General features: G+C 37.9%; 13 protein-coding genes across 13 annotated transcripts; 5 read left to right on the forward strand and 8 right to left on the reverse strand.

Moving 5' to 3' along the window:
* Positions 1-15: 15 nt before the first annotated feature.
* NRG1 (transcriptional regulator NRG1) lies at positions 16-711 on the reverse strand (the record flags this gene model as incomplete). Its single annotated transcript, XM_056226806.1, has 1 exon — positions 16-711. One exon carries the CDS (start codon positions 709-711, stop codon positions 16-18), a length of 696 nt encoding a protein of 231 aa, XP_056081045.1.
* A 3,119-nt stretch (positions 712-3,830) lies between these two features.
* On the forward strand, positions 3,831-4,817 carry HEM13 (coproporphyrinogen oxidase; the record flags this gene model as incomplete). The annotated part of the gene is made up of 1 exon (XM_056226807.1): positions 3,831-4,817. One exon carries the CDS (start codon positions 3,831-3,833, stop codon positions 4,815-4,817), a length of 987 nt encoding a protein of 328 aa, XP_056081046.1.
* A 354-nt stretch (positions 4,818-5,171) lies between these two features.
* RPC11 (DNA-directed RNA polymerase III core subunit RPC11) lies at positions 5,172-5,504 on the reverse strand (the record flags this gene model as incomplete). Its single annotated transcript, XM_056226808.1, has 1 exon — positions 5,172-5,504. The coding sequence occupies one exon, from the start codon at positions 5,502-5,504 to the stop codon at positions 5,172-5,174; it is 333 nt and encodes a 110-aa protein (XP_056081047.1).
* Positions 5,505-5,943: 439 nt separating this feature from the next.
* BAP3 (amino acid transporter BAP3) lies at positions 5,944-7,758 on the reverse strand (the record flags this gene model as incomplete). The annotated part of the gene is made up of 1 exon (XM_056226809.1): positions 5,944-7,758. One exon carries the CDS (start codon positions 7,756-7,758, stop codon positions 5,944-5,946), a length of 1,815 nt encoding a protein of 604 aa, XP_056081048.1.
* Positions 7,759-8,978: 1,220 nt separating this feature from the next.
* On the forward strand, positions 8,979-10,067 carry HEM12 (uroporphyrinogen decarboxylase HEM12; the record flags this gene model as incomplete). The annotated part of the gene is made up of 1 exon (XM_056226810.1): positions 8,979-10,067. One exon carries the CDS (start codon positions 8,979-8,981, stop codon positions 10,065-10,067), a length of 1,089 nt encoding a protein of 362 aa, XP_056081049.1.
* Positions 10,068-10,392: 325 nt separating this feature from the next.
* On the forward strand, positions 10,393-12,285 carry VMS1 (Vms1p; the record flags this gene model as incomplete). The annotated part of the gene is made up of 1 exon (XM_056226811.1): positions 10,393-12,285. The coding sequence occupies one exon, from the start codon at positions 10,393-10,395 to the stop codon at positions 12,283-12,285; it is 1,893 nt and encodes a 630-aa protein (XP_056081050.1).
* A 447-nt stretch (positions 12,286-12,732) lies between these two features.
* TPI1 (triose-phosphate isomerase TPI1) lies at positions 12,733-13,479 on the reverse strand (the record flags this gene model as incomplete). Its single annotated transcript, XM_056226812.1, has 1 exon — positions 12,733-13,479. The coding sequence occupies one exon, from the start codon at positions 13,477-13,479 to the stop codon at positions 12,733-12,735; it is 747 nt and encodes a 248-aa protein (XP_056081051.1).
* Positions 13,480-14,072: 593 nt separating this feature from the next.
* On the reverse strand, positions 14,073-15,077 carry DET1 (acid phosphatase DET1; the record flags this gene model as incomplete). The annotated part of the gene is made up of 1 exon (XM_056226813.1): positions 14,073-15,077. The coding sequence occupies one exon, from the start codon at positions 15,075-15,077 to the stop codon at positions 14,073-14,075; it is 1,005 nt and encodes a 334-aa protein (XP_056081052.1).
* A 473-nt stretch (positions 15,078-15,550) lies between these two features.
* DBF4 (protein serine/threonine kinase activating protein DBF4) lies at positions 15,551-17,653 on the reverse strand (the record flags this gene model as incomplete). Its single annotated transcript, XM_056226815.1, has 1 exon — positions 15,551-17,653. The coding sequence occupies one exon, from the start codon at positions 17,651-17,653 to the stop codon at positions 15,551-15,553; it is 2,103 nt and encodes a 700-aa protein (XP_056081053.1).
* An 803-nt stretch (positions 17,654-18,456) lies between these two features.
* Positions 18,457-19,350, reverse strand: CDC34 (SCF E2 ubiquitin-protein ligase catalytic subunit CDC34; the record flags this gene model as incomplete). The annotated part of the gene is made up of 1 exon (XM_056226816.1): positions 18,457-19,350. One exon carries the CDS (start codon positions 19,348-19,350, stop codon positions 18,457-18,459), a length of 894 nt encoding a protein of 297 aa, XP_056081054.1.
* Positions 19,351-20,526: 1,176 nt separating this feature from the next.
* Positions 20,527-21,861, forward strand: PST1 (Pst1p; the record flags this gene model as incomplete). The annotated part of the gene is made up of 1 exon (XM_056226817.1): positions 20,527-21,861. The coding sequence occupies one exon, from the start codon at positions 20,527-20,529 to the stop codon at positions 21,859-21,861; it is 1,335 nt and encodes a 444-aa protein (XP_056081055.1).
* Positions 21,862-22,052: 191 nt separating this feature from the next.
* EMC10 (Emc10p) lies at positions 22,053-22,664 on the reverse strand (the record flags this gene model as incomplete). Its single annotated transcript, XM_056226818.1, has 1 exon — positions 22,053-22,664. The coding sequence occupies one exon, from the start codon at positions 22,662-22,664 to the stop codon at positions 22,053-22,055; it is 612 nt and encodes a 203-aa protein (XP_056081056.1).
* Positions 22,665-22,940: 276 nt separating this feature from the next.
* On the forward strand, positions 22,941-24,653 carry YOS9 (Yos9p; the record flags this gene model as incomplete). The annotated part of the gene is made up of 1 exon (XM_056226819.1): positions 22,941-24,653. One exon carries the CDS (start codon positions 22,941-22,943, stop codon positions 24,651-24,653), a length of 1,713 nt encoding a protein of 570 aa, XP_056081057.1.
* Between the last annotated feature and the right edge of the window lie 45 nt (positions 24,654-24,698).

Here is a 24,698-nt window from a genome sequence, read left to right on the forward strand (position 1 = left end):
CAGATGTACCATCACTTAATGTTCCTTTTTCAAATGCGTTCTGTAATGCTGTAAGCAATTATCATGCCGACTGAATCGCTGAGTGCAACCTTTATATGGGCAGCAATGATTTTTTTCGCCCGTATGAATTCGATTATGCCTTGCCAAATGTCCTGATGTAGTGAATCCTCTTGCACAAATTTTGCAAATGTATTTGCGTCTTAGTTCAAGGTCTTCTTCGTCTGATAATGTGTTTCTCGGATCCGTCCTTTGTTTTCGCGTTTTTAGGGAGTATTTACTGTTTGCCATCTTATTATAATCATCATTCGAAACCATTCCGGTTTCACTTTGTCGTACTAATGATGAGTTACTATTTAGTTGGGATAGTGAACTTCTCTCGGATGAATCTGAACTATATTGTATCGATGAATTATCAAACGAGACGCTTCTCATTTGCAAATTCGGTGCTATCAGGTATTTTGGTTCCCACTTTTCAGAGCCATCTTCTGACTTTGCCTGATATCGAAAATCAAAAGCAGTCTTGTTTAACTTGTGTTTTAGTTCATTCTCTACCACGTGAGAATTCGTAAGCACTGGAAGTAACGTCTGATACTTTCTTTCTGAGCTTATCTCAACAGTTTCTTCATCCGGGACCCTATCAAATGCCGAGATTCCAGGCAGTACAGGCATTACAGAAACATTGACGTTACTATAATTGTATGGATAAAACATTGTTAAAGGATTAAGAGATACACTAATATGCTGATCGAGAGGCAATCCAAAAAAGAAAAACCAAAAACAGTAGGAAATGTTTTTAAATTAATGGTGCTTACTGTGCTATAGTGCTTTGAGCAATGTTTAATAATGTGATTTTTGCTTTCAAAACCAGCAGAATTCTTTATAGCATCAAAAATTGCAATAGAAGTTAAGTAGTTCGGCCTATTATTGTAAAGAAATAAAGATCAAGTTCTTTAATTTGGATTCGGAAAGTTCTCTTCTTTATATATGAAAGGGATTCTGCTGTCAGTGTGTGAAAAGGTGACATTGCCAAGAGAATAATTAAGAGAAAAAACACCCCAAACACCCTGACCGGCGGCGAAGCCCCTCTGCACGTTCAACGCGTTTCGTTTCACGCTTAAGGGTCCTCAAGAGACCGTTCATAGTCTTTTTTCCGATAAGAAGAATCTAGACCCAATGATTTTTTCCCTTCTTTTCCGATGCGGCCTTTTCAGTGCCTAAGAAAAAAAAGCATTTCTTGGCTTTCATTGTGGTGTTGACCATAGTCAGGCCAATACTGCTTTCTTGATATTTCCCCATCTAGAAAACAGAGTTTTTGCAGTCACAAACGTTTCAAGAACAAATATGCAAAAGATCAGCTAAGAAACAAAAATTGTCAACATCCGTTCTGATTAAGATGATTTAGGGGTCCTATGCAAGACATTTTATAAAGACAAAAGAAACACTGCCTCGATTGAAAAGGCTTATCTACCGCACCTTAAGTTTTCTGAATATTCTCTCTTTTTTCTTTTTTTTAACTGAAAGTTGGTACAACAGTATGCTGCGGTCCATATGTATTGCTACTTCGGACGAAGAGTAGGAGAATTTTTTTTTCTAGCTGCTCCAAAATTCGTACGTTTTAGTATTCGTTCTCTTTAAGTGTTCGCGACAAAACATGTCAGCTTGCGATTTTTGTGCTTGGCGTTCTAAGTCACTGCCCCATCTGGTACTAGTTGTACATAATACTGGTATTGGCCCGCATTATAATATACTATACATACGACGGGTAGCCAGAATTTACTGGATTGTCGGGGAAGGGACGGGCATTAGCACAAAGGCAATGATAAAATTTCGATTCTTACTTTTCTACTTTTGGAGGAAAATTACTCCAAGGTGGGGGCGGGCGAGCCATTATACGTGTAGCATTGAATAAAACGAGGCGTGGCTTTCTTCGCCCTACATCAATGAACAAGTGTAGCTTCTTTTGCCTAGTTAATCATTCTCTCCACACCTAATACATATAGATACGAGCCTTTTTGACAGCGTAGTTTATACGCCTTATAGCACTTGATAGCCAAGAAGCGTAGAATTTAGTTTTGCCAAGACGCTTTCATTAAGATAAGGTGTATATTTTTCTTGCTACTTCGAAGAATGAAACCTCAGAAATAGCCAATTCTGAGCTTTCAATAAACCCAAAAGTTACAAATTCAACTTGTTCGTCTAATAATAGCTGAGGGCTCAGCCTTCTCTTTTACAATAAAAACTTTTTAGGGGCTATTATGGCGTAATTCTCCCAACGAAATTGAGAATTTTTGTTTGGAGGCTTTGACCGTAGTTTAGTCTAACTGATTGAAAAGCAAGATCTAATACTGAAAACATGTATTCAACACTGGTCTTAAACGCAAATTGTAGGTTGCATAGAAAGCAATCAACGTACCGGAATTCATTTCCGATCAAATTGCGTGATTGAATGAAAAGTACCTCAAGAGAACGGGAACTTTTTTTTTTCTATTGACAGGAAATAATCCGAAATCTTGTATATGCGAGAACGTAATTCCGAACTGAAATTTTGGGTCAGGGATATTTCCTACTGTGTAGAAATCTTTTTGCTGCAAGATTAATTAGAATTGATAAACATAGTCTGAACGACGAAAGAGAGGAAATGAGACGTTGAAAAAAAAAATTATTCCAATTAAGGAAAACTCCAAATCGGGGCTCAGATGTGATTTATCATGACACGTACACCATTCCATACCAGACACAAGAAACGACTAATACTTTTGTGAAGCGCCTAGCTTTTTGTATCGACGACAGGAAGCTAGTTAGATCCAATAACACCCGCAAAAGAAAAATAAAAAGAATGTTATCAGTTTCCCGCAACAAATTTCCAAAGCTAAAGCGTCACATAACTTCTTCCTAACCTGAAAATTTACTAATATAAATAATAATCACATTCATATGTGATCTCCTCCTAGCAGTAGTATTCAACATGGTGCTTTTTACATTGATTTCAATCTTAACATTGAAAGATCGTAGAAGGATACCTTATTGTAGAAAGTTATATGAACATTGGATCTTGAAGACATTTTTTTCTTCGAGGAAAGTGCAAGTCCGCCGCTTCTCAATAGAACATAGCCTTGCCTTCCCTTGTTAATATTTTTCTCCACCGTAATTGTTGCATTCGCGTTCTTTTCAACAATACATTTTTTATCACCGAACCCGCAAATCCTCAAGAAGTTCATCCGCTCGTACCTTCTTGAAAGACAATACGCCTAATTCGTGACTATAATTTTCCAAACCAATCCCTGCGGAGTTTTCAACGTATGTTAAACGTTTCACGGCGTATAAGAAAGTTACCACAGGCACGATATTTTCACTTTCAATTGTTCAGAAATTGCCTTTACAATAGTAGCCCCCTAAGATTTCCATTACAGGCACTTTGTAACTGAGGCTCCTACAAGTTTTCTGGGTGGGAAGAGCAAGACGAAGTGTTTCACGGCGGGGCCGCGGGCCCTTTTCTTTTTTAAACGAGTCGCAGGAACCCGAAACCAAAATTTGAAAGAACGCTACGCTACTCTTTCGTCTTTTCTGGCTTCTTCCACCAATAATGCCCCAGCTTCAACCAAGCGTAACACTGCAGCCAACGAACTGTCGACTCGTAGATAAACCTTTATTTGACCATTGTTCTCTTTTTGAAAAGGCTATATAAAGACACATATTTTCCTTTTTTTCCACCTATTGTCTCACCTGTTAAGCTTTTATTCCCCGTGTTTTCTTCGAAAGTATAACGATAGTTTTCTTCTTTCAAATTGAATAAAAAACCAAACCTCAAACGCCACAAATCCTCAATAAAGATGCCTGCTCCTAAAGATCCAAGGAATCTTCCAATTAGACAACAAATGGAAGCTCTTATCCGTCGTAAGCAAGCGGAAATTACGCAAGGCTTGGAATCCATCGATACTGTTAAGTTTCATGCTGATACATGGACCCGTGGTAACGATGGTGGTGGTGGTACTTCCATGGTTATTCAGAATGGTACTACTTTCGAAAAAGGTGGTGTTAATGTCTCCGTTGTTTACGGTCAATTGAGTCCAGCAGCCGTTTCAGCCATGAAGGCAGACCACAAGAATCTGAGTTTACCAGAAGATCCAAAAACTGGTTTACCAGTTACTGATGGTGTTAAATTCTTCGCTTGTGGTTTAAGTATGGTTATTCATCCTGTTAACCCACACGCACCAACTACTCACCTGAACTACCGTTACTTTGAAACTTGGAACCAAGACGGAACCCCACAAACTTGGTGGTTTGGTGGTGGTGCTGATCTAACACCTTCTTACTTATACGAAGAAGACGGTCAACTGTTCCATCAATTGCATAAAGATGCTTTGGATAAGCATGACACCGCTTTATACCCACGTTTTAAGAAATGGTGTGACGAATACTTCTATATTACCCACCGTAAGGAAACTCGTGGTATTGGTGGTATCTTTTTTGACGATTACGATGAGCGTGATCCACAAGAAATATTGAAGATTGTGGAAGACTGTTTCGATGCTTTCTTACCATCTTATTTAACCATTGTCAAGAGAAGAAAGGATACCCCATACACAAAGGAAGAACAACAATGGCAAGCCATTAGACGTGGTAGATACGTTGAATTTAACTTAATCTACGATAGAGGTACTCAATTCGGTTTGAGAACACCAGGCTCTAGAGTTGAATCAATTTTGATGAGTTTGCCTGAACATGCTTCCTGGTTATACAACCATCACCCTGCTCCTGGTTCTAGAGAAGCTAAATTACTAGAGGTTACCACCAAGCCAAGGGAATGGGTTAAATAATTGAGGTTTTGTCAGCAAAACGATTGGTGATATCAACGACGATGATGATTTGAATATTTCAACTACTTATTTATACATTTTTTTATTATTTTTATTATATACTTCCTTTACATAATTCTTCAAATTCAATTGATACAGAATCTTTATTCTTAGATATGAAATATTGCTTTTTATTTATTGCACGTGTTAACAACACATGGATTATCGAAAATTATTCTATCAATTTTATTTATTATCCCAAAATTGTTGCAATCTCTTTTTACATGTGCATTCACACTTTTTGACTGATTTCGAAACTGTTCTCGCTAGTTCTTTAAATGTCTAGAACTTTTCTTTTTATAGTGGGAGATTTTATCAATTTTCCTTCCATCTATGACCACAGTTTACACACTTATAGAAAGTAGTCATCGGCTCATCCGCTGATCTGATCTGCAATTGGAAGAAGTAAGCACTTTCACCACCACAAGTGTCATAATTTGGACATTGGGTTTTGGTTTGATCCACATTGTCCCAACCACCACCAAGAACATCATCAACTTCCTTTCTTGGGAGTTTCTTCCTATCATAAATCTCTATACCTTCTATAGGGAACTCATAGGGACATGAACGGCATGCTAATGTATATACGCCGCTATCACCACTTGTTATTAATAGCATATTATTACACGAAGGGCAGAACGAAAGCATCCTAAGTTTTGTTATGTACACTTTATCTATAAAACGTGGACTCTTTTGGTTATATAATCATATAATGTATGCGTTTGCCAAAAATCGCCTCGATGTTATACTTTTGGATGGAACTTCCTTGCTATTTCTTGATATGGAAAGACTCAATTATCCCATCACCTTTGCTTAATATAATAATGGGTGCTTGAAAATTTCACCTGCAATTTTTTTATCTTACCGTCCGTCTGCATCTTTTTTTTTAGTAGTCGGTGGCATCTAAAATCATAAATAGGAATGGCGCTAAAAATCTTGCTTTTCCCTGTTAGAAAGGCCATAAAAATACCTTAACCTATTCGGATATCGAATTGACGATGATTAAGAGAGTTTTGGTCAGTCAACAGAATCGTGCTTGTGTTTCTTCACTTATGAATATAGTATATAAAATGCTACTTATTATGGACTAACACCAAAAGTTGTAGATTCTGAAGAAAAATGAGGAATTTTTTAGTCTCTCTTTGTTTTCTTCGTTCTCTTGCCTGATTATTTCAGGATCGTAAACTCTTCTATGGTAATCTAAGTCAATTTTATCCAGCGGGTTTAAAAAGGTGAAATCTCTTTCGTAAAGCATGTACCCTAAATACATACAGAGCCATAGTGGGGCAGCCAAGTAACTTTCGAAGAAGGCTTGAGCATTACACTTACCGCCATTACCTATAGGAGACAGAGCTACCCAGAATTGTGCCATGAAGACAAGAATGTTGAAGAAAACCCCGTAATACGAACCCCATATACCGGTGTTGGCCTTATAACCAACTTCATCCAGTGACCTTCCTTGTACTTTCATAGCTTTCCTGAATCGAATATGCGAAAGCATAATTCCTGACCATGTGAAAAGTTCACTCAAGCCTGCAATAGCTGCTAACCATGTAAATGCTTGCTCTTCTTGTGGCGAGCAGGCGACAAAGCCAATGACCCCAACAAGACAGCACACAAATAAGGCACGCAAAGGCCTGCCCTCTCTGTCAATATAATCCAAAAATTTTGGGGCATAACCCTGTTGAGCCAAAGAACACATTAGTCGCGGTGCAGCATAGAGAGCAGAATTTGCAACTGAGATAACAGATATCAAGATAACAGCGTTAATGATATGAGGCACGACTCTGACTTTGTGAATAGAGGCTGCCAAGACATACGGTGAAGCATGCGTTGCTGCACTACCGGAACCCATCAACTGATCGTTATTGTGAGGAACATTGAAGCCAATCAGAATCATAGTCAACAAATAAATGATCAGGATACGATATACACTTCTCTTGGCGGCCACAGGAGTGGATTTTCTTGGGTTAGACTGTTCATTGATGGAAAGAACAAATAACTCAATACCACCGAAGGAAAAGTATGCAGTCACAAGAATGAAACATATTCCTTTGAAACGAGTGGCACCATTTCCCTCGGCAAATGAACCAGGATCGCGCCAATATTTACCGCCAATATAGCCGTCTACACCAGCCCCCCCGCAATTGATGACGACTGATAAAATGATGAAACCTGCAATCATTAAAATCTTGCAGGAGCTGAAGATGAATTCTGTTTCACCATATGCCTTGACACCAAAAAAGTGGATAAACAATAGAAACACATAAAAAATGACAATGAACACGTCGGAATTAATTTTATCATTCCAATACTTGATAGTCATGGAAGAGGTAATCAATTCCAACGGGAGCACAGTTAACCATTGGATGCAAAATATCCAAGTGGTAGCGAATCCAAATGATTTTGAGATAAAGATGGAATTGTATGCGTTAAAGTTACCTGGTAGTGTGGGATAAGTTACTCCCATTTCACCAGCTGCTTGAACCATGAAATATGTGACGAATGAGACCATAACATAGCCAATGACTAAGGATCCTGGACCAGCAAGTTTCAAACCCTTAGCGTTGGCAACTAGAAGTCCTGTCCCTATTCCTGTGCCTAGAGACATCATGACGACATGTCTAGATTTCATAGATTTCTTCAAACGGTTATTGGATTTCATCGACCTGGTGCCATCTTCTAAATCGTTGTCATCTTCGAGATGTTGGCTCTCAGCTCTTTTAAATGAATCGACGAATCTGTGAACCAACCCATTTCGGGATTCTTCAGAATGTTCTTTAACTTCCTGACTTAATGATGCTGTTGTCGATGTATTGAAATTATTATATAAAGCTGAGTCCGTTACTTCGAATTCTGCATTTTTTTCTGTTTTGGAAGACGTTACTATAGGATCTAACATTGCCTCAAGCGAAAAGAGAATATTGGTAAATATACTATCTAATTATGGAAATCCATCAAATAAGAAAGAGGGATATTGCAATTTGGTTTTTATTGCCCGACTATTCCGATTATCACAAAATGTGCAATAAGAAGCTTTTCATTTCATCGACCGAATGAATCGTCTGTTAATATACTAATCCTTTTGTGAAGAAACAAGATTAACAGAGAGACCAAGAAAGGACAATCATGACTAAAAAAAAACTGTGTAAACCTGGAGACGTAGCTGAACTACTTGCAGAGAAAATGGCCGCATACTTTATTGTCATGCTTCCTTGAGGAAAAACGAGCCTTTAAAGGAGCCTTAGTTGATCGCAGCTCCAGAGCAATGGAAGTAATAGTAGCAAAACCCTTCTCGCGGAGCCGCGCGCACGGCTATATGAAAGGTGTCCGTTCAGCTCAGCGAGATGTGTCGGCCGGAAAAAAAAACACGCATCTGGTAAGGAAAGACATAAGCAGGCTCAATGAAGGACGAAGACATGATGAAGGCAGCACTAGAAGGTAAATAGAATTGAGAGTAAGATGGAAGGGCGAGTTCTGAATTGTGCTCCTTGCGGTGCTTTGTTTTGCCGTGATTCTTAAAAAGTCTTTTTTTGTGTTGAACCAGATATTCTCATGTCAGACCATGGAATTAGCGTCATCGGATTCTATTGTATTGCTCTGCATCAATGTGTTTTCAAAACGTTCATTGGTGCTCACTATCGGATACATACTCTTTTTAATGCATGCGATTAGACCGTTGTAACCCCGCTAGAGACGGAGTCGTATATATAGAATATACTATCATACATATATACCGGAAATTATGAGCAATGTGTCTTCCTTCGTCAGTAAATAAGACAATCCTAGCTTCACACTGTCAGTACTTCTAGCTTATCTGTTTTCTTTGGTGCTACCATACACAATCATCTTCATATTCCTCCTCGTTTATACTGGGTTCGAATTTTTTTCGCGGCAGGAGTGAAAGGCAAAAAAACTAGAAAGAGTTTCAACCCTGCCAACGAAATGTTCTGCTCTTCTTGCTGTTAATGCTTTAAAAATTGTGATATTTCAAGCTAAAGACATAAAGTTAAAAGGAAATACCGACGACTTGTTCACCAAAGATCATCCTAAAAACTGGGTCTACCAAGCTTTCTTCGATATAAACTAAATAAAAAAAAGATCAAAAGATACTGTAGCACTATGAGCAACTTTCCAGCTCCAAAAAACGATCTTATATTGAGAGCAGCAAAAGGAGAAAAAGTGGAGAGACCTCCATGCTGGATAATGCGTCAAGCTGGTCGTTATCTGCCGGAATACCATGAAGTGAAAAATAACCGTGATTTCTTCCAGACTTGCAGGGATGCGGAAATTGCTTCTGAAATTACTATCCAACCTGTGAGGCGTTACAGGGGCCTTATTGATGCTGCCATTATTTTCAGCGATATCTTGGTTATTCCCCAAGCCATGGGTATGAAAGTTGAAATGCTGGAAGGTAAAGGTCCACATTTCCCAGAGCCTTTGAGAAAACCAGAAGATCTTCAGACCGTGTTGGATTACAAGGTTGATGTTCTGAAAGAATTGGATTGGGCTTTTAAGGCAATCACCATGACAAGGATCAAGCTGGATGGTGAGGTCCCCTTATTTGGCTTCTGTGGGGGGCCTTGGACTCTGCTGGTTTATATGACTGAAGGTGGCGGATCTCGTCTTTTCAGATTTGCCAAACAATGGATTAACATGTATTCAGAACTTTCTCATAAATTATTGCAGAAAATTACCGATGTAGCCGTGGAGTTTCTAAGTCAGCAGGTGGTAGCAGGTGCTCAAATACTGCAGGTTTTCGAAAGCTGGGGGGGCGAACTTTCATCAAAGGACTTTGATGAATTCTCCTTACCATACTTAAGACAGATAGCTGAAAAAGTGCCAAAAAGGTTGCAAGAATTAGGTATCATGGAAAAGATTCCTATGATTGTTTTCGCGAAAGGCTCATGGTATGCTCTAGACAAGTTATGCAGTTTAGGATTTGATGTTGTTTCATTGGATTGGAGCTGGGACCCAAGAGAGGCGGTTGAAATCAACAAGAACCGTGTTACTTTGCAAGGGAACTTGGATCCTGGCGTCATGTATGGTTCCAAAGAGATGATAACGAAGAAAGTCAAGCAGATGATAGACGCTTTTGGCGGTGGGAAGTCCCGCTACATCGTAAATTTCGGTCACGGCACCCACCCTTTCATGGATCCAGATGTCATCAAGTTCTTCTTGGAGGAGTGCCACAGGATTGGTTCCCTGTAGTGGTGAGAATATTATGTCATATTGTGCTATAGATGAAAGTATATACTTGTATTTAAACAAAACCATTTTCAAACCCCTTAAATAAGATGGCGTTGTGTTGTTCTTGAGGCTCTTCATTGGTTGTTGTTTTTTTTTCATGTACTTTACTCTCTGCAATTTCTTCGAAATGAGTGTAGTGACAAAATCTTGAATGGAAATAAATGATGATGGAATATAAAAAATAAAATAAGAAGAGGACGCATGTTGCCTTCCCTTCAGAGAAAATACTTTTAAAAGGAAATACACGGCTCGTCACAAAGTTGAGAAAAGTGTGAATTTACAGATAATGAATAGTATGACCAACGTGCTAAAGAAAAATGATCTTTATATATTTGATTTGTCCGAACAACTTCTGAATTCATTGAATTTGATGAGTTTTGATCCCATGTTACGAGAAGTTGAGGTAGATAACCACTCTTATAATGATGAGAACAAGAAAATTAGGGATTCTCAACTACCAAGACAAAAGGTTACACCAAGCTCCATGCGTTGCAGTGTTTGTCAGGTGAACTTTGACTCCAGGGATGTACAAAAGGCCCACTACCAGACTGATTATCATTTGATGAATATCAAGCGTAATATAAGGGGGTTGAGCATTCTGTCTGTCGTAGAATTCGATAATCTAGTTTCTAAGGAGCGTGATATTAAATCTGAACATGAACATTCTGATAACGAACAAATATCTAGTGATGATGAAGAGGAAAGTGAAGAAACCAGCGATAAAGATTCGAACCTACAAGTTGGTGATCAAATGGAAAATATAATTGAAAATGATATGCAAAAATTAGGTTTTCAGGAAGATGAACCGAATGTTGTCAGCCATATTAATACTCAATCACCTTTTATCTACTTTAAATCGAACCTTCTTCAAGAGAATGAGGTTCTGGGAGTTTATAAGTCTGTGTTTAGTAAAAAATCTCTTTCTAAACCACACGAAGCCTTGGCCTTTTGGAACTCGGAAGAAAACCCTTTGATGGCAATTTCAGCCCTTTTTATGGTAGGAGGTGGCCATTTTGCGGGAGCAATTGTTTCTCATCAAAGGCTCAACGTAAAGGGGAATGCTCACAAAAAGAACGAAACTTTAATTGAGCAAGCAGTAAATTTCTTGGAGCACAAGACGTTTCATAGGTATACTACCAGAAGGAAACAAGGTGGTTCTCAATCAGCAATGGACAATGCAAAGGGGAAAGCCAATTCTGCTGGTTCGGCCCTTCGTAGGTACAACGAAAACGCATTAAAAACGGATATACAAGGCTTATTAAAAGACTGGGAACCTTACTTGTCAAAATGTGACAATATTTTTATTCGAGCTCGTAACGTTAATGATAGAAAAATTTTTACTGATAATAATATTTTGATAAAAAATGATGAAAGGATAAAGAGCTTTCCTTTCACTACAAGTAGGCCAACCGTATTGGAGTTGAAAAAGGCATGGTGTGAACTCTGTTATCTGAAAATTCTACCTAAGCCTGAGCCTTTAACAGTAAAGCAAAGAGTACAAAAGTCAGAAAGCTCAAACAAGAAGGATAAAATTGAAGAAAAGCAAGAACTTTCGCCGGAGGAAGCTCAAACAGAAGAAGCGATCTCTCTAGTGAAGAAGGGGAGAGTCCCTTTACTTGTATCCTTTTTAAAAAAGAATAAGCTCAATGGAGACTTTCAGTTGAAACCCGCCAGTAAATACTCTCTAACTCCAACTATGTTACATTATGCATCACAACAAGGAATGAAAAAAATGGTTTTGATTTTACTTTCGAATATCAAGTGTGATCCTACGATCAAGAACAGATTGGGAAGGACTGCATGGGATTTAACTAGGGATCACGATGTAAAACACGCATTTCAAATTGCAAGGCACAATTTAGGTGAATCTTTCACTAATTGGGATGAATCGCATATTGGAGAGCCGTTGAGTAGAGAACAAGTTAGTGAACTCAATGAAAAAGAGGAAGCGATGGAGAATCAAAGAACAGAAAAACTAATTAAATTAGAGCTAGAAGCTGCAAAGGAAAGACAGAGATTTGCTAAAGATGCAATAAGAGGTCCCGGAAAAAAGCTAACCAATATACCATCAGTCGAACAACAAAATCTCAATTCATTGACCGATGAACAAAGACGCCGATTGATGAGAGAACAACGGGCTAGAGCTGCAGAGGAGAGAATGAAGAAGGCCACAAAGTAACTGATATGTATCTTTACAGCGGTTTTCTTTTTTTTTGCACTTGCATTTCAATTTAAACTAATGAAACGTAATATATAAATATAGTATCCGAATTTTTTTTTTTGTCACTGACTGTTTTTTATGAACAGTTTTCGTCTTCTGCTGAATTATTTTCATTAGGACAAAAACCATCAGATATTTTGGTTAAACTTGGCGAAAAAACATAAAATTTACCTTCATTAATTCTGACGCATTTTCGAGGAACCTCAATGGGAGACCATATTTTGTTACGTAAAATCGAGCGGCAAAATAATCCTTCTTAATCATTTAAGAGACCTCGCAAAACCTCAACCGTTCAATAGGGAAGAATTGTTTAAAAGAAAGCTTTCCGTAATCATCAATTTATTTTACATAACACTAGATATAAAGAAAAGAAGATAATATTTTTATATAATTATTATATTAAACTTAGTTTCTAGAGTTGATGATATCAACAAATTCTGGCTTCAAAGAAGCACCACCGACCAAGAAACCATCGACGTCAGACTTGTCCTTGAAAGTAACAGCGTTGCTACCGTTAGCAGAACCACCGTATAGGATTCTCAATTCGCTGGCGACCTTGTCACCCAACTTGGAAGCCAAGAACTTTCTGATGGAAGCGTGAATGTCTTGAGCATCTTCTGGAGTAGCAGCCAAACCGGTACCAATGGCCCAGACTGGTTCGTAAGCGATAACGACATTAGTCCAGTCCTTAACTTCTTCCAAAACAGCGTTCAATTGTCTTTCAACAACATCCAAAGTCTTACCGGCCTTCTTTTCTTCCAAAGTTTCACCGATACACAAGATGACACCGACACCTTGACCCAAAGCGAACTTAGTCTTGTCAGCAACGAACTTGTCGTCTTCGTGGAAGTAAGATCTTCTTTCGGAGTGACCCAAAATAACCCACTTAGCACCAACATCCTTGATTTGGTCAACGGAGTTTTCACCAGTGAAAGCACCAGAAGCCTTCAAGTAAGCATTTTGAGCACCGACAGTGACTTGTGGCTTCTTAACCAAAGAGACAGAGTAGTCCAAGTAAGTAGCTGGAGGACAGATAACAACTTCGACGTTTTCTGGGATAGAAGCAGTGTTCAATCTTTCAACAATTTCCTTAATGGATTGTTTGGAACCGTTTAATTTAAAGTTACCACCGACAAAGAAAGTTCTAGCCATTTTTGATTTATTTATAGGGTTTTTGTAGTTGTATAGTTGAGCAAGAAAGAATATGTAAAGAAATTAAAAAAAAATGTTTCAAAAAAGAGTAGAAAAGATGTTCTCTAGGAGAAAAATAAATAATGTAGTAATTTCGTTAATCTTCTAAATTATGTTGCCCTTTATATTCTCTGTTACAGCAGCCGAGCCAAAGGCATATAGGCTCCTTTGCATTAACTTGCGTAACAAACCACCTGTCAGTTTCAACCGAGGTGGCATCCGAGAGAATTGTGTGATAGTTCTAATTCATCTCGGAAAATCTCACATGCCACTGAGAATAAAAACTGGATGCCGGAAAAGAGGTGTCCTGGTGGAACATCAATAGAGGAAGCCCAAACTACCAAAGCGGGTAAGCTGTAATGTCCTGATGGATCGTTAGGTGACTTCTGATATATGAAAGGAAAAGGAGAGTGAGAATCACAGATGAGCCTGAATGGGGTCCACTCCTCATAGCTGTAAATCCTTCTTATTAAACTGACGCACGTTATTATGAACTTAAAATATGATATGCATTCTTCTAAGTAAATATGTTGAACATCGAATTTTTATAAATATTATGTAGTCAAGTCCCCCTCGCAATCGGTCCATTTGGGCAACACTGTCCTCAAGACGTATCTATTAATAGATTCGTCCAGCTCCATTACCATTACACTTCCGTTGGGGACATTAGTGAACGATTCAAACTCTTCGTAGGTCCATCTAAACCATTTCATCAGGAAAACTCTGGAATAAATACCGTGTGTGACAAGAACGACAACGTCCCTGGGCCTTCTCTCCTGCCTATCATGAAAGTGCCTAAATAAAGTTTCTTGAAAACTGGCCACTCTGTCATACACATCTGCTGCACTTTCCCCATGAGGGAATCTGAAAAAGAAATGACCATAAGTCGATCTCTTCTTCATAACATCCTGCATGCTATTGATCTTTTGGAAATTACCAAAATCTTGTTCCCTTATTCTTGGTTCATCCTTAACCCGATATTGCAGGTAACATTTTCCAGGTTCCCCTTCACAAATATTATCTTCATTATTTTCATAAACACCACCGGTATTATTAAGTCCTCTGGGCCAAAAGGCATGTTTCTGCTTACCACAAGGGTCATACCTCATATCCTCACAAATACGAACACCACTATTCAATTCGTTATATTCATCGATGACGTCCAGAATACCTTTCAATGTTTCCCTCGCTCTCCTGTATGGTGATGTGTAAAAGACTATGTTTGTATCCTTTTCTCTACTTAGTCTAGTATAACCCTTCAACGGTAAAATTCTCCTATTACTTTCGTCTTTAATATATTTTTTAGCTAAACCTTCTACTAAGTTGTGATCATCTAGGTTTAAAACACGTAATAAGTCAATCCCAGCTTGTCTAGCTTGGATTTGACCTGTTTTAGTCAAAGAAATCAGGTGGTTGGGAATATAACCGTTCACCTCCTTGTTCTTATTCGATTCACTTTCCCCATGCCTTATTAGTACAATCAATCTAGGCCTGGCATTCGTAAAAGAGCCTCCACCGCCAGCAACGTCTTCACTAACATGAATGTTCTCTTCACACATTTCTTGGGCTTATGCTTTTCAGGTATTCGAATGGAATATTGTGGCATAGCCTTTACGTAATAAACAACTAATGTAAGCAGCAACTAATGCGGTTGAGAAGCTTTTTTTTTTTTCCTGCTTCACGGCCTGCGCAAGCTATCGGGTAGACATAGAAGGTAGAATATTAAGCGCGCTAGGTACGTCAACATCAGTCCGCAGTTCGCCTTTTGATTAAGACAGGTTATGACGTGAAAGGGAAATAATCTAGGTAATAATATATATAAGTATATATATATGCAACTAATAATATGTAAACGAGTAATTAAGAGAGACATCGATAGCAATAAAGTTATAAGATAAGGGTTTAATTTGAACAACAAAGTGATTCGAAAACCTTTCCGTTGATAGCTTTCTTGCTCAGCGCAGCACTAAAAGCAGGACCAATATTCATTTTGCTTTAACACTAAAAATTAATGCTCTTTTATTGTTTTCCCTTATATTTGGAATCTGAGATTTTCAATTAATGAGTCAATGGCCTCGAAATTTAGGTTATTGTCAGCAAAAGACAAATGCTTCTCAGAAACTATGTGTTGTTCTAACGATTCATATTTTACACGACAATTTTCACAGTATCCCGAGTTTTTCACGGTTTCTTTTTTCACCGGCTGTGTTGTTGGTGCGTTAGGATGTAAGGAAATGTTAGTGTAAGTTGTGGTTTTTTTCAATGCTGTTATAGAATCTTTGGTTATTATTTTGATGTCATTATTTAATTTTGAGTTTGTGGATGCAGATTTTGAGGTTGTATTTGAAAAATCTGGTAGTTTGCTATTAGTTTCCATATGTATGGAGTTATTATTGCCGGTCATCTTCGAGCGGGGTTCATCTTTTTTTAGAACAATACCATCAGAAATGTGCTTATTTTCCTTTGCTATTTCTGCTGCAGTTGTTGTAGCGGCAGTTTTGCTATTACCGTTTGTTTGCTTTACTCCTAGCTTTCTATCAACCATTAGTCTACTTAGTGATTTCATGTTCTTACTCATGACACTTGCTCTTGTTGGACCCAAACCGTTACCAAAAGAGGTTGCTACATCATTGGATTGATGCGCACCACTTGCTTTTATTTCAAATGCTTGGCGTGATTTTGCTTTTAATGTGCATAAATCATCCGGTACTTCTTCAGTCTCCTGCCTTGTAAAAGTTGCTAGGATTGGATGGCTTAGTTTTGGAGCAGCAGGCAAAACATTCTGTGATGTATAGTTTTTTGATTGTTCCACTATGGGCTGTTTGTTTCCTTCTTCTTCTTGCAGCAAATGTTTTCTGGTTTCAACCTCTTTTAAAGAGATAGTATTCTTTTCATCAGTTTGGCTGTCATTTTCATTTTGAATTGATTGTATAGCGTCATCATGTGACTTTTTTAATTCATTCTTCTCGAAAGTTTTTGCCTTTTCTTGCATCCATTTTTTGAAGCTCTTGGTGGAATCGTTGCATGTATGAGGAATAAATATTAAATTTTTGGTTTGGTCATCACCTGATGACGTGGTCATGAAGGTATCGGCATGATATTGAAACAAGGCACGAAGTTGTAATGCATATTTTTTGTTTGCCTTATCTCTGGAATATCTCTTTACCACGCGCTTATAAGAACTTTCATCATAGTTTCTGTCGCCTATAAAGGGGCACCTGCCAAAAGAACCCAGTTTTAATATTGGGTATGGTAACTCTTCCAAGTTCGTCAACTCTTGAGGTTTCCACTCTAAAGTTATTATGGGGGCCCAGGTTTGCCAAAGATCGTAAAGATATACATGAGGATATTTGAAGTAGTGGATATCATCTCTCTTGGTTCTGGGGTCCCTATCTGTTGGTCCATATATTTTTTCATTGTGTAAAAGATTGGACAGAGTAGGTGTAGCTAAAGAAGCAGATTTAGTCTTACTCAGGTGATCCAAATCAACATCAAGATTTTTCAAAAACCTGGCTGCCTTTTCGTAGCTCCAAACTTTCATGTAGTTTTTTTTAGCCCTAGATAAAATGTCTGTATCTTTTAGTAAATATATATTCTCAACTGATCTTCTTGTAATGACTATTGTAACAGTAGTGTCGAAAAATTGAGTGATTTGTGCACCTAGTGTAAGAAATCCTCTTTTCAATAAATCTCTCCGTTTGTCCATCCTGGACTTGTTGTATGTATTCATCTCTACGTCATCGGTAATGTCGAAGTAAATGCGAGAATCTCTTTTCATGATTTTTTTCCAATTCGTTTGCCATTCCAGTAATTCTTTAGGTGTAACCCTTGGTTCGACATTCTTCAAACCAGTGACCTTGCTCACTTGAACGGCACCTTCAATGGATCTAGCCCTTTCTAGTTTGGCTTTTTTCTTTTCATGCAAATGTTGTTGTTGTTGGAGCTCGAGGCGCTCAAGGGATCTTTTCTTCGGGAAGGATTCCGTAGCGTTGTTATTGTTACAATTATTATCGTTAGAGAATATATCCAAATGGCCCACTGTCGTAGTTGATACAGCAATCCCATTTTTATGTTTCAAGTTAGTGTCTGTTTCCTTCAGCGGAGACCTTATTATCATTTTCGTTGGAGATACCATTTTCTTTCTCTCTGTTCTAAATATGAATCAAAAGAGGAATTTTGAAACGCCCTTCAGACTCAAAATTTGAAATGTGAAGATAATTAGCCCCGTAAGCAAATACAGATCGCGAGGAATCTATACTTGGTTAGATATAGGTTATACAGCTTAATTTATATTTCCCCTAGCCTGAGTTACTGCTATTATTATCGTTATTTCTTTTACTTTTTTTCGTTTTCGCAAAGATCGATTGGGACGCGTTTGCGAAAAAAAATGCCTGTTTACTTTATTGCGGGTAAAATACAAAAAGAAAATTAGGCGTTAGTCAAGAACCGTCAAGAGAATAAAGGTATTAAGGTAACGAAGAGTTAGATGCAAAGAGATATAGATATAAACATATATGTACATATATGCAAATATATATTCGAAAAGTACAATAACTTAGGGACTATTAAAGGGGCGAATTCGGTAGTTTTTTTTTGTTTTTTTTTTGTTTTTTTTTGGTTCGTTAAAACTTTCTTAATATACACGCTTGTGATTATAAGGTAGTGTAAAATAATGCAATTATACACTCTTTTCTTTCATATCTCCTGCAGTGTAAAGCGAGAGATAATATGTGGTAATCGATTAACTCCTCCTCTAAATTTTCTTTTTGGATGTTTAGTTAGTTTCCACTTCCCGTGATAATCTTAGCATACCACGGGCAAAACTATAGTATGTGCTTGATGGCGAACGTATTTCGTATGTATAAGATGATTCATGACTTTGGATTTGAATTTGAATATGTTTTGTTAAATTTCGTCTTGTTTACCTTCTTTCTTGTTTTATATTTTCTTAGAAACTCTTTCTACGTCTTCTACGTCTTCGCTTTCGTCTTCAGCTTTGTGGGGTTGTTTCCTATCCATGACGCTGTCGTTATCTATACTATCGTCATCATCATCGTCATCATCTTCAAACTCGATTCTTTCATCATCGTCATCGTTGTCGTTGTAGTTATAAACGTCATCGTCATCAAACGGGATATGATTGTTTCCATCATCATCATCGTAGTCATCGTCTTGTAAGATGGCGGATCCGTTTTCATCGTCGTCCAAATCACTGTCATACCAAAAATTATCCGCCATATCTTTATTGGACTCTGGTTCATCTAATTTACTTTGAGAAATGTACGCTGATTCAGAGGTGGGCATAATAAAACCTTTAGGGATATCTTGCTTTGATCTCTCCACCTCCATTTTGACTCTTTGCTTGTATTGTTCAGGGTTTTTTCTATAATCGACAGCGGCATCTACGTTCGCTGGTGAGTTGATATTGGGGTCTTCCAATAAAGATACTATAGAAATCAAAACACTTTCTACGGTCTGCACGGGAGACCACGTTTCAGCATCAGGCTCGTCGGTCATAGGATCCCCACTCTGATGTAAAATAGAAATACAAAGCCTGCCGTCCCTGTAAACGTTTGGATGGTAAATGGCTGGCGTAAAACGAAACTGTGGTGGAGAAAAGGGGAAGTCTTCCGGAAATCTCATTTGAGCTTTGAAAAACCCGCCATGGTAAATAGAGTCCTCATTTAGTACCATAACACCTATATTCCAAGTAAAGATGTTTGAATCATCTTCTAGTTCTATATGAAACGAAGGAATAGCTTTCTTGGGGTCGGTGAGTTCTCTGTATTGCCGTAACAGTAAACTAGAAGCGGTGCTTTTGCGACTACTCATATTACGTTGTATTGTTCTTTTTTTTCCTTGTTTGGTATACTAACAATTATTCAGTCGCTATAGGCCCTAGGCAGTGAAGGAATAGAGATATCAGTGCCAGAGTATAAGATTCTATTATTCCACAAAAATAATAAACGCAAAAACTCCTATTCGTTTGTGATAATATGCTTTTACTATTCTCTCTTACTTTAAGTTTCTACTCTTGTTCTTTACAGATTCAAGAAAAACCAAAGAAAAACCAAAGAAAAAGAATCGAATTTTTCTCAGGATGAAAGTGTAAAGAAAAAAAAAGAGGAGATAGGAAATCCGAAGAACCCCAAGGGACGGACAAATACAAGGCGATATCGCACGTGGTTAGCCTTCTAAGGAAAGTGTCATAACGGAATATATACCATTACTAAGTGCTTTACCTAAAAACGTAGCAAGGATAAAAGTGAAGTACAGTATTTGCTGTTCCACACTACATGGCATACTGCTATCATAAACTTGCTATTGCCACATCAAATCCTCTTGAGAGTGATCGCATTAGTAATTGTCCGCTTTTCTTTTTCCTTCCGCGAATGACCCATAGACAAGGAAAAAAATCGACAAAAAAAGGGTGGACGGAATCCCATTATCCGAAAGCCGGGTTATAATTCACGAGATGTTCACGTGACAGCTGGGCGGCTATTTTTTTATTCTTTTTGAGTCGTTTAAACAGCACTATTTCTACCCGCCAACTCATTTTTGTTTTCTCTTTACGGCAAAGGCTTTGGCTTAAGGACCGCATTTCCGTATCCTTGAGGGAAAAAAACCAAGAAACCCAAAAAAAGACCACAAAGTTGAGATGTCTTAATTAGTAGAGGGTTTTTTGTGGTGATGATAATACTATTCTCTAAAAATAGCATAGGTACACTGCCCTGATTCGGACTTTGTCAGAGCCTATTACTACAAAGGGTCATATTCGATGATTGGGCTGGGTTTTCATAGGATTAATTCTAATTATTATCATTCAACCGCTCATGACTCCTTAGGAACGACATATATACAGTCCATGCATAAACATATAAATAGTAGACTTATTCTTGCTATTCATCAACTGGTGAGCTTAAAAGGAGTGTATTTTCGTATTGTACTACCGCTCTACAGTACACTAAACCAAGAAAAAAAGAAGGATAGTTCGTTATAAATCAGATCATGCAACTACGTTCACTTATCGTTTCATCTGCCTTCCTAGTGACATCAGCTCTAGGTGCTACCTCGTCCTCTTCTAGTATACCCTCTTCCTGTACCATAAGCTCACATGCCACAGCTACGGCACAGAGCGACTTGGATAAATATAGCCGCTGCGAGACGTTAGTGGGGAACCTAACTGTTGGTGGTGGTTTGAAGACTGGTGCTTTGGCTAACGTTAAAGAAATTAAGGGATCTTTAACCGTATTCAATGCTACAAACTTAACTTCTTTCGCTGCTGATTCCCTTGAATCTATCACAGATTCTTTGAATTTACAGAGTTTAACCATTTTGACATCCGCTTCATTCGGATCTTTACAAAGTGTTGATAGTATAAATCTAATCACTTTACCCGCAATCTCTACTTTCACATCTAACATAAAATCTGCTAATAACATTTATATTTCTGACACTTCGCTACAGTCCGTGGATGGTTTTTCTGTTTTGAAGAAAGTAAACGTTTTCAACGTCAATAATAATAAACGATTAACATCGATCAAGTCCCCCGTTGAGACGGTCACCGACTCTTTACAGTTCTCATTCAATGGTAATCAGACCAAAATCACCTTTGATGACTTGATTTGGGCAAACAATATTAGTTTAACGGACGTTCATTCTGTATCCTTTGCTAGCTTGCGAAAGATCAACTCCTCACTGGGTTTCATCAACAACTCCATCTCTAGTTTGAACTTTACTAAGCTAAACTCAATCGGCCAGACCTTTAGTATTGTTTCCAATGATTATTTGAAAAACTTGTCCTTCTCCAACTTGTCAACCATAGGAGGTGCTCTTGTCATCGCTAATAATACTGGTTTACAAAAAATTGGTGGCCTCGACAACCTAACAACCATTGGCGGTACTTTAGAAGTGGTTGGCAATTTTACGGCCTTGAATCTAGACTCCTTGAAGTCTGTTAAGGGAGGTGCTGATGTCGAATCAAAGTCAAATAACTTTTCCTGTAACGCTTTGAAAGCCTTACAAAAGAAGGGCGGTATTAAAGGCGAATCTTTTGTTTGCAAGAACGGTGCATCATCCACATCCGTTAAACTGTCATCAACCTCCAAACCACAATCAAGCCAAAGTACTTCTAAGCCTTCCAAGTCATCTACTAAGATTGAGGGGAAAAAATTCACTTCTGGTGAGATCAAGGCTGCTGCGTCTGTGTCCAGTTCCTCAAGTTCTAGCGCATCCAGTTCCAGCTCCAAGAGTTCAAAAGGCGATGCCGCTATTATGGTCCCTATTGGTCAAGCCACTCCTTTGTTTGGCATTTTGACGGCAATCATCATGTCCCTAATATAATGGAGCTAAGAAGACGACTCCTTATGTTTTTTAGTCAATCTCTTACTTTGGATAACTACTAGCACAAGCCATTTACGACAAATGCGTCTTACTAAAAACATCTATATAACTATTTTATGTATTCAGATATTTTCAGGAAGGAAATAAAAATAACGACACTTTAGAAGTAGAACATATTACAATGTTCTTATTTAATCAGCTTTTTGGCCAGATCCGGTATCTTGTTGCTTCTTTATCGAGCCTGCAACAAGATTATATATCAGTAAACCAACAAGCAACATTTTCCAATTCTTCTGGAACCAAGAGAGCTCCTTGGTCTCTTCATCTTCTTCGAATTGTGCTGTACTTCCATCCTTATTCTTACTAGCTTTTTTATCAGCATAAGTCTTGGTTCTTTTCTTTAATTTAGCCACTGGTGCACTTGGACCCACTACTGGGTACCTTGCAGTAGCAACAATAGCGTTGTTAGTCTCATTATAGGAGAGTAACACTTGTTTAACCTCATTATCATCATTCAAATCCACAATTAAGTCGAATCTTAATGGTGTTTCTAGCTTCATGTAGCTGAAACATGGCATATCTAGTTTACCTTCAATTTGAGCATTCAAGCAGTAATGTCCAGAGACTTGAACGTTTGGCACGTCAACAGTTGTGACTGATACGTTCCTACCGGGTGTATTGTCAATCTCAAAAGTACCTAAGGGAATAGCGTCCTTCTTATCATCTGTATAACTCAATCGTAAAATATCAGTGCCGAAGACCACGCTGGCCAATGAAATAACACGCAACAGCCGCACCAACATTCTTATTAAAATCAGAAGCCTATGATTCTTGTGGATATGTATTACCTTATTTTTCTGCTGAGAAGTGTCTTTTATAAATTGCGGATTTTTCCTAAATATGTTGCGTTTTTAAGTTACCATACAATTGCCTTAGTTAAGGGCCCACCGCAACATATGCAAAAAAATCAGCGGAAATCTCAAGTAAAAATATAGCTTGGTAAAATAAGAAACAAACTTCCCTAAACTAATCAAAAAGCTCTTCATATATCACTAGCATCCCTTTTCTTCTCAGTTCTGATGCAAGGTAAAACGATATACATTCTGGGTGCAATTTCTATCCTAGTACCGTTAGTATCATCCCTATTAGCACCAATAGAGGACCCTATAGTATCAAACAAATATCTTATAACGTACATTGATGAGGATACCTGGAGCGATACAATATTGCATAATGAATCTGCTATGAACTCAGGATATATTGTAAACATGGGCGGCAACCTTGAATGTTTTATTCAGAACGCAAGTTCTCAATTGAGCGATGTATTGGAAAATTCCAATGAGTATAACAATAGTGAAAAGGCTGCGTTGTTGACCAATACTCTGAATCAAGGCGTTAGAGCTATTTTCGATAAATTAAATGAAAAATGCATTTTCTACCAAGCTGGATTTTGGATTTACGAGTACTGTCCTGGTATAGAATTTGTACAATTTCATGGCAGAGTAAACGTACAAACTGGCGAAATCGTCAATCGAGATGAATCTTTAGTTTACCGGTTGGGAAAGCCAAAGCCAAACTTAGACGAGAGGGAATTTGAATTGCTTTATGATGATGTAGGATATTATATTAGCGAAATTATAGGCTCTGGTGATACTTGTGATGTGACAGGTGCTGAAAGAATGGTTGAGATACAATATGTCTGTGGTGGCTCAAACTCTGGACCAGCAACGATTCAATGGGTGAGGGAAACAAAAATCTGTGTCTACGAAGCCCAAGTTACCATACCTGAATTGTGCAATTTAGAACTGTTAGCTAAAAATGAAGATCAAAAGAACGCTTCGCCTATCTTTTGCAGGATGCCTGGCAAATCAAGTATAGATACTAACTCTTTAGATTTGATCACTGAGTTTGAACCAATATTTTTAGGTTCTGGAATATACTTTTTAAGACCTTCTAACGCTGATCAAAGGGTTAAATTAATGGTTACTGATAATGTGATGTCAAACTGGGATGTGATTATCGACACACATTATCAGAAATTTGGTAATGCTATTAACAAAATGCTAAGCTTGAAATTGGTATCGCTACCTGATGGTCATATTCTTCAACCTGGCGATTCTTGTATTTGGCAGGCGGAGGTGGTAGACATTAAAGATCAATTTCAAACCATTTTATCATTAAACATACTTGATTCGCAAAGAGCAGAAATATCTTTCAACAAATCGTTATCATTTAATGAAAATAGTGGGAACTTTATATCATACAAAATCGGGGACCCTAGCGAGTCGACTGAACTCAGCCAAATCACCCGCTTAAATAAAGCAGAGAAAAACATCGAAACAATTCAGTCAGAAGAAGAATTAATAAGTCCCGATAATGAGTTGTTCTTGAGGCTTTCTAGGGAAATAACTGAAGTAAAAGAACTATTAAATGAAATTGTAGGTCCACGTGAAATGGAAGTGATATTTGAAAGCATAAGAAACCAGCCAAATAACGATTTTGAACTGGCACTGTTAAACGGGTTGAAACATTCGCTAGCTGCCGGAATTAATGAAAACAATGTTGAGCAGGTACAGGCAAATATTGATGATAATAAGAACACTCAAGGTAATAAGGATGTCACTGAACTCCCTAACCGAACTGGGGAAAAAGCCAGTGACAGCAAGAAGAAAGAAAGTACAACTAACTCAAGTAAGGAAATCGCAAAAGATGGCTCAGGTACAACAGAAATTGTTGAATCAGAAGAAACAAATGTCAACGCCGATGTTTTTATTGATCACGATGAACTTTGAGAGGGTCAAATATAATCTTTTAGTTACTATTTGTTCTTTTAATTT

The sequence above is a fragment of the Saccharomyces mikatae genome (genome assembly GCF_947241705.1).
Source record: "Saccharomyces mikatae IFO 1815 strain IFO1815 genome assembly, chromosome: 4".
Taxonomy (NCBI): Eukaryota; Fungi; Ascomycota; class Saccharomycetes; order Saccharomycetales; family Saccharomycetaceae; genus Saccharomyces; species Saccharomyces mikatae.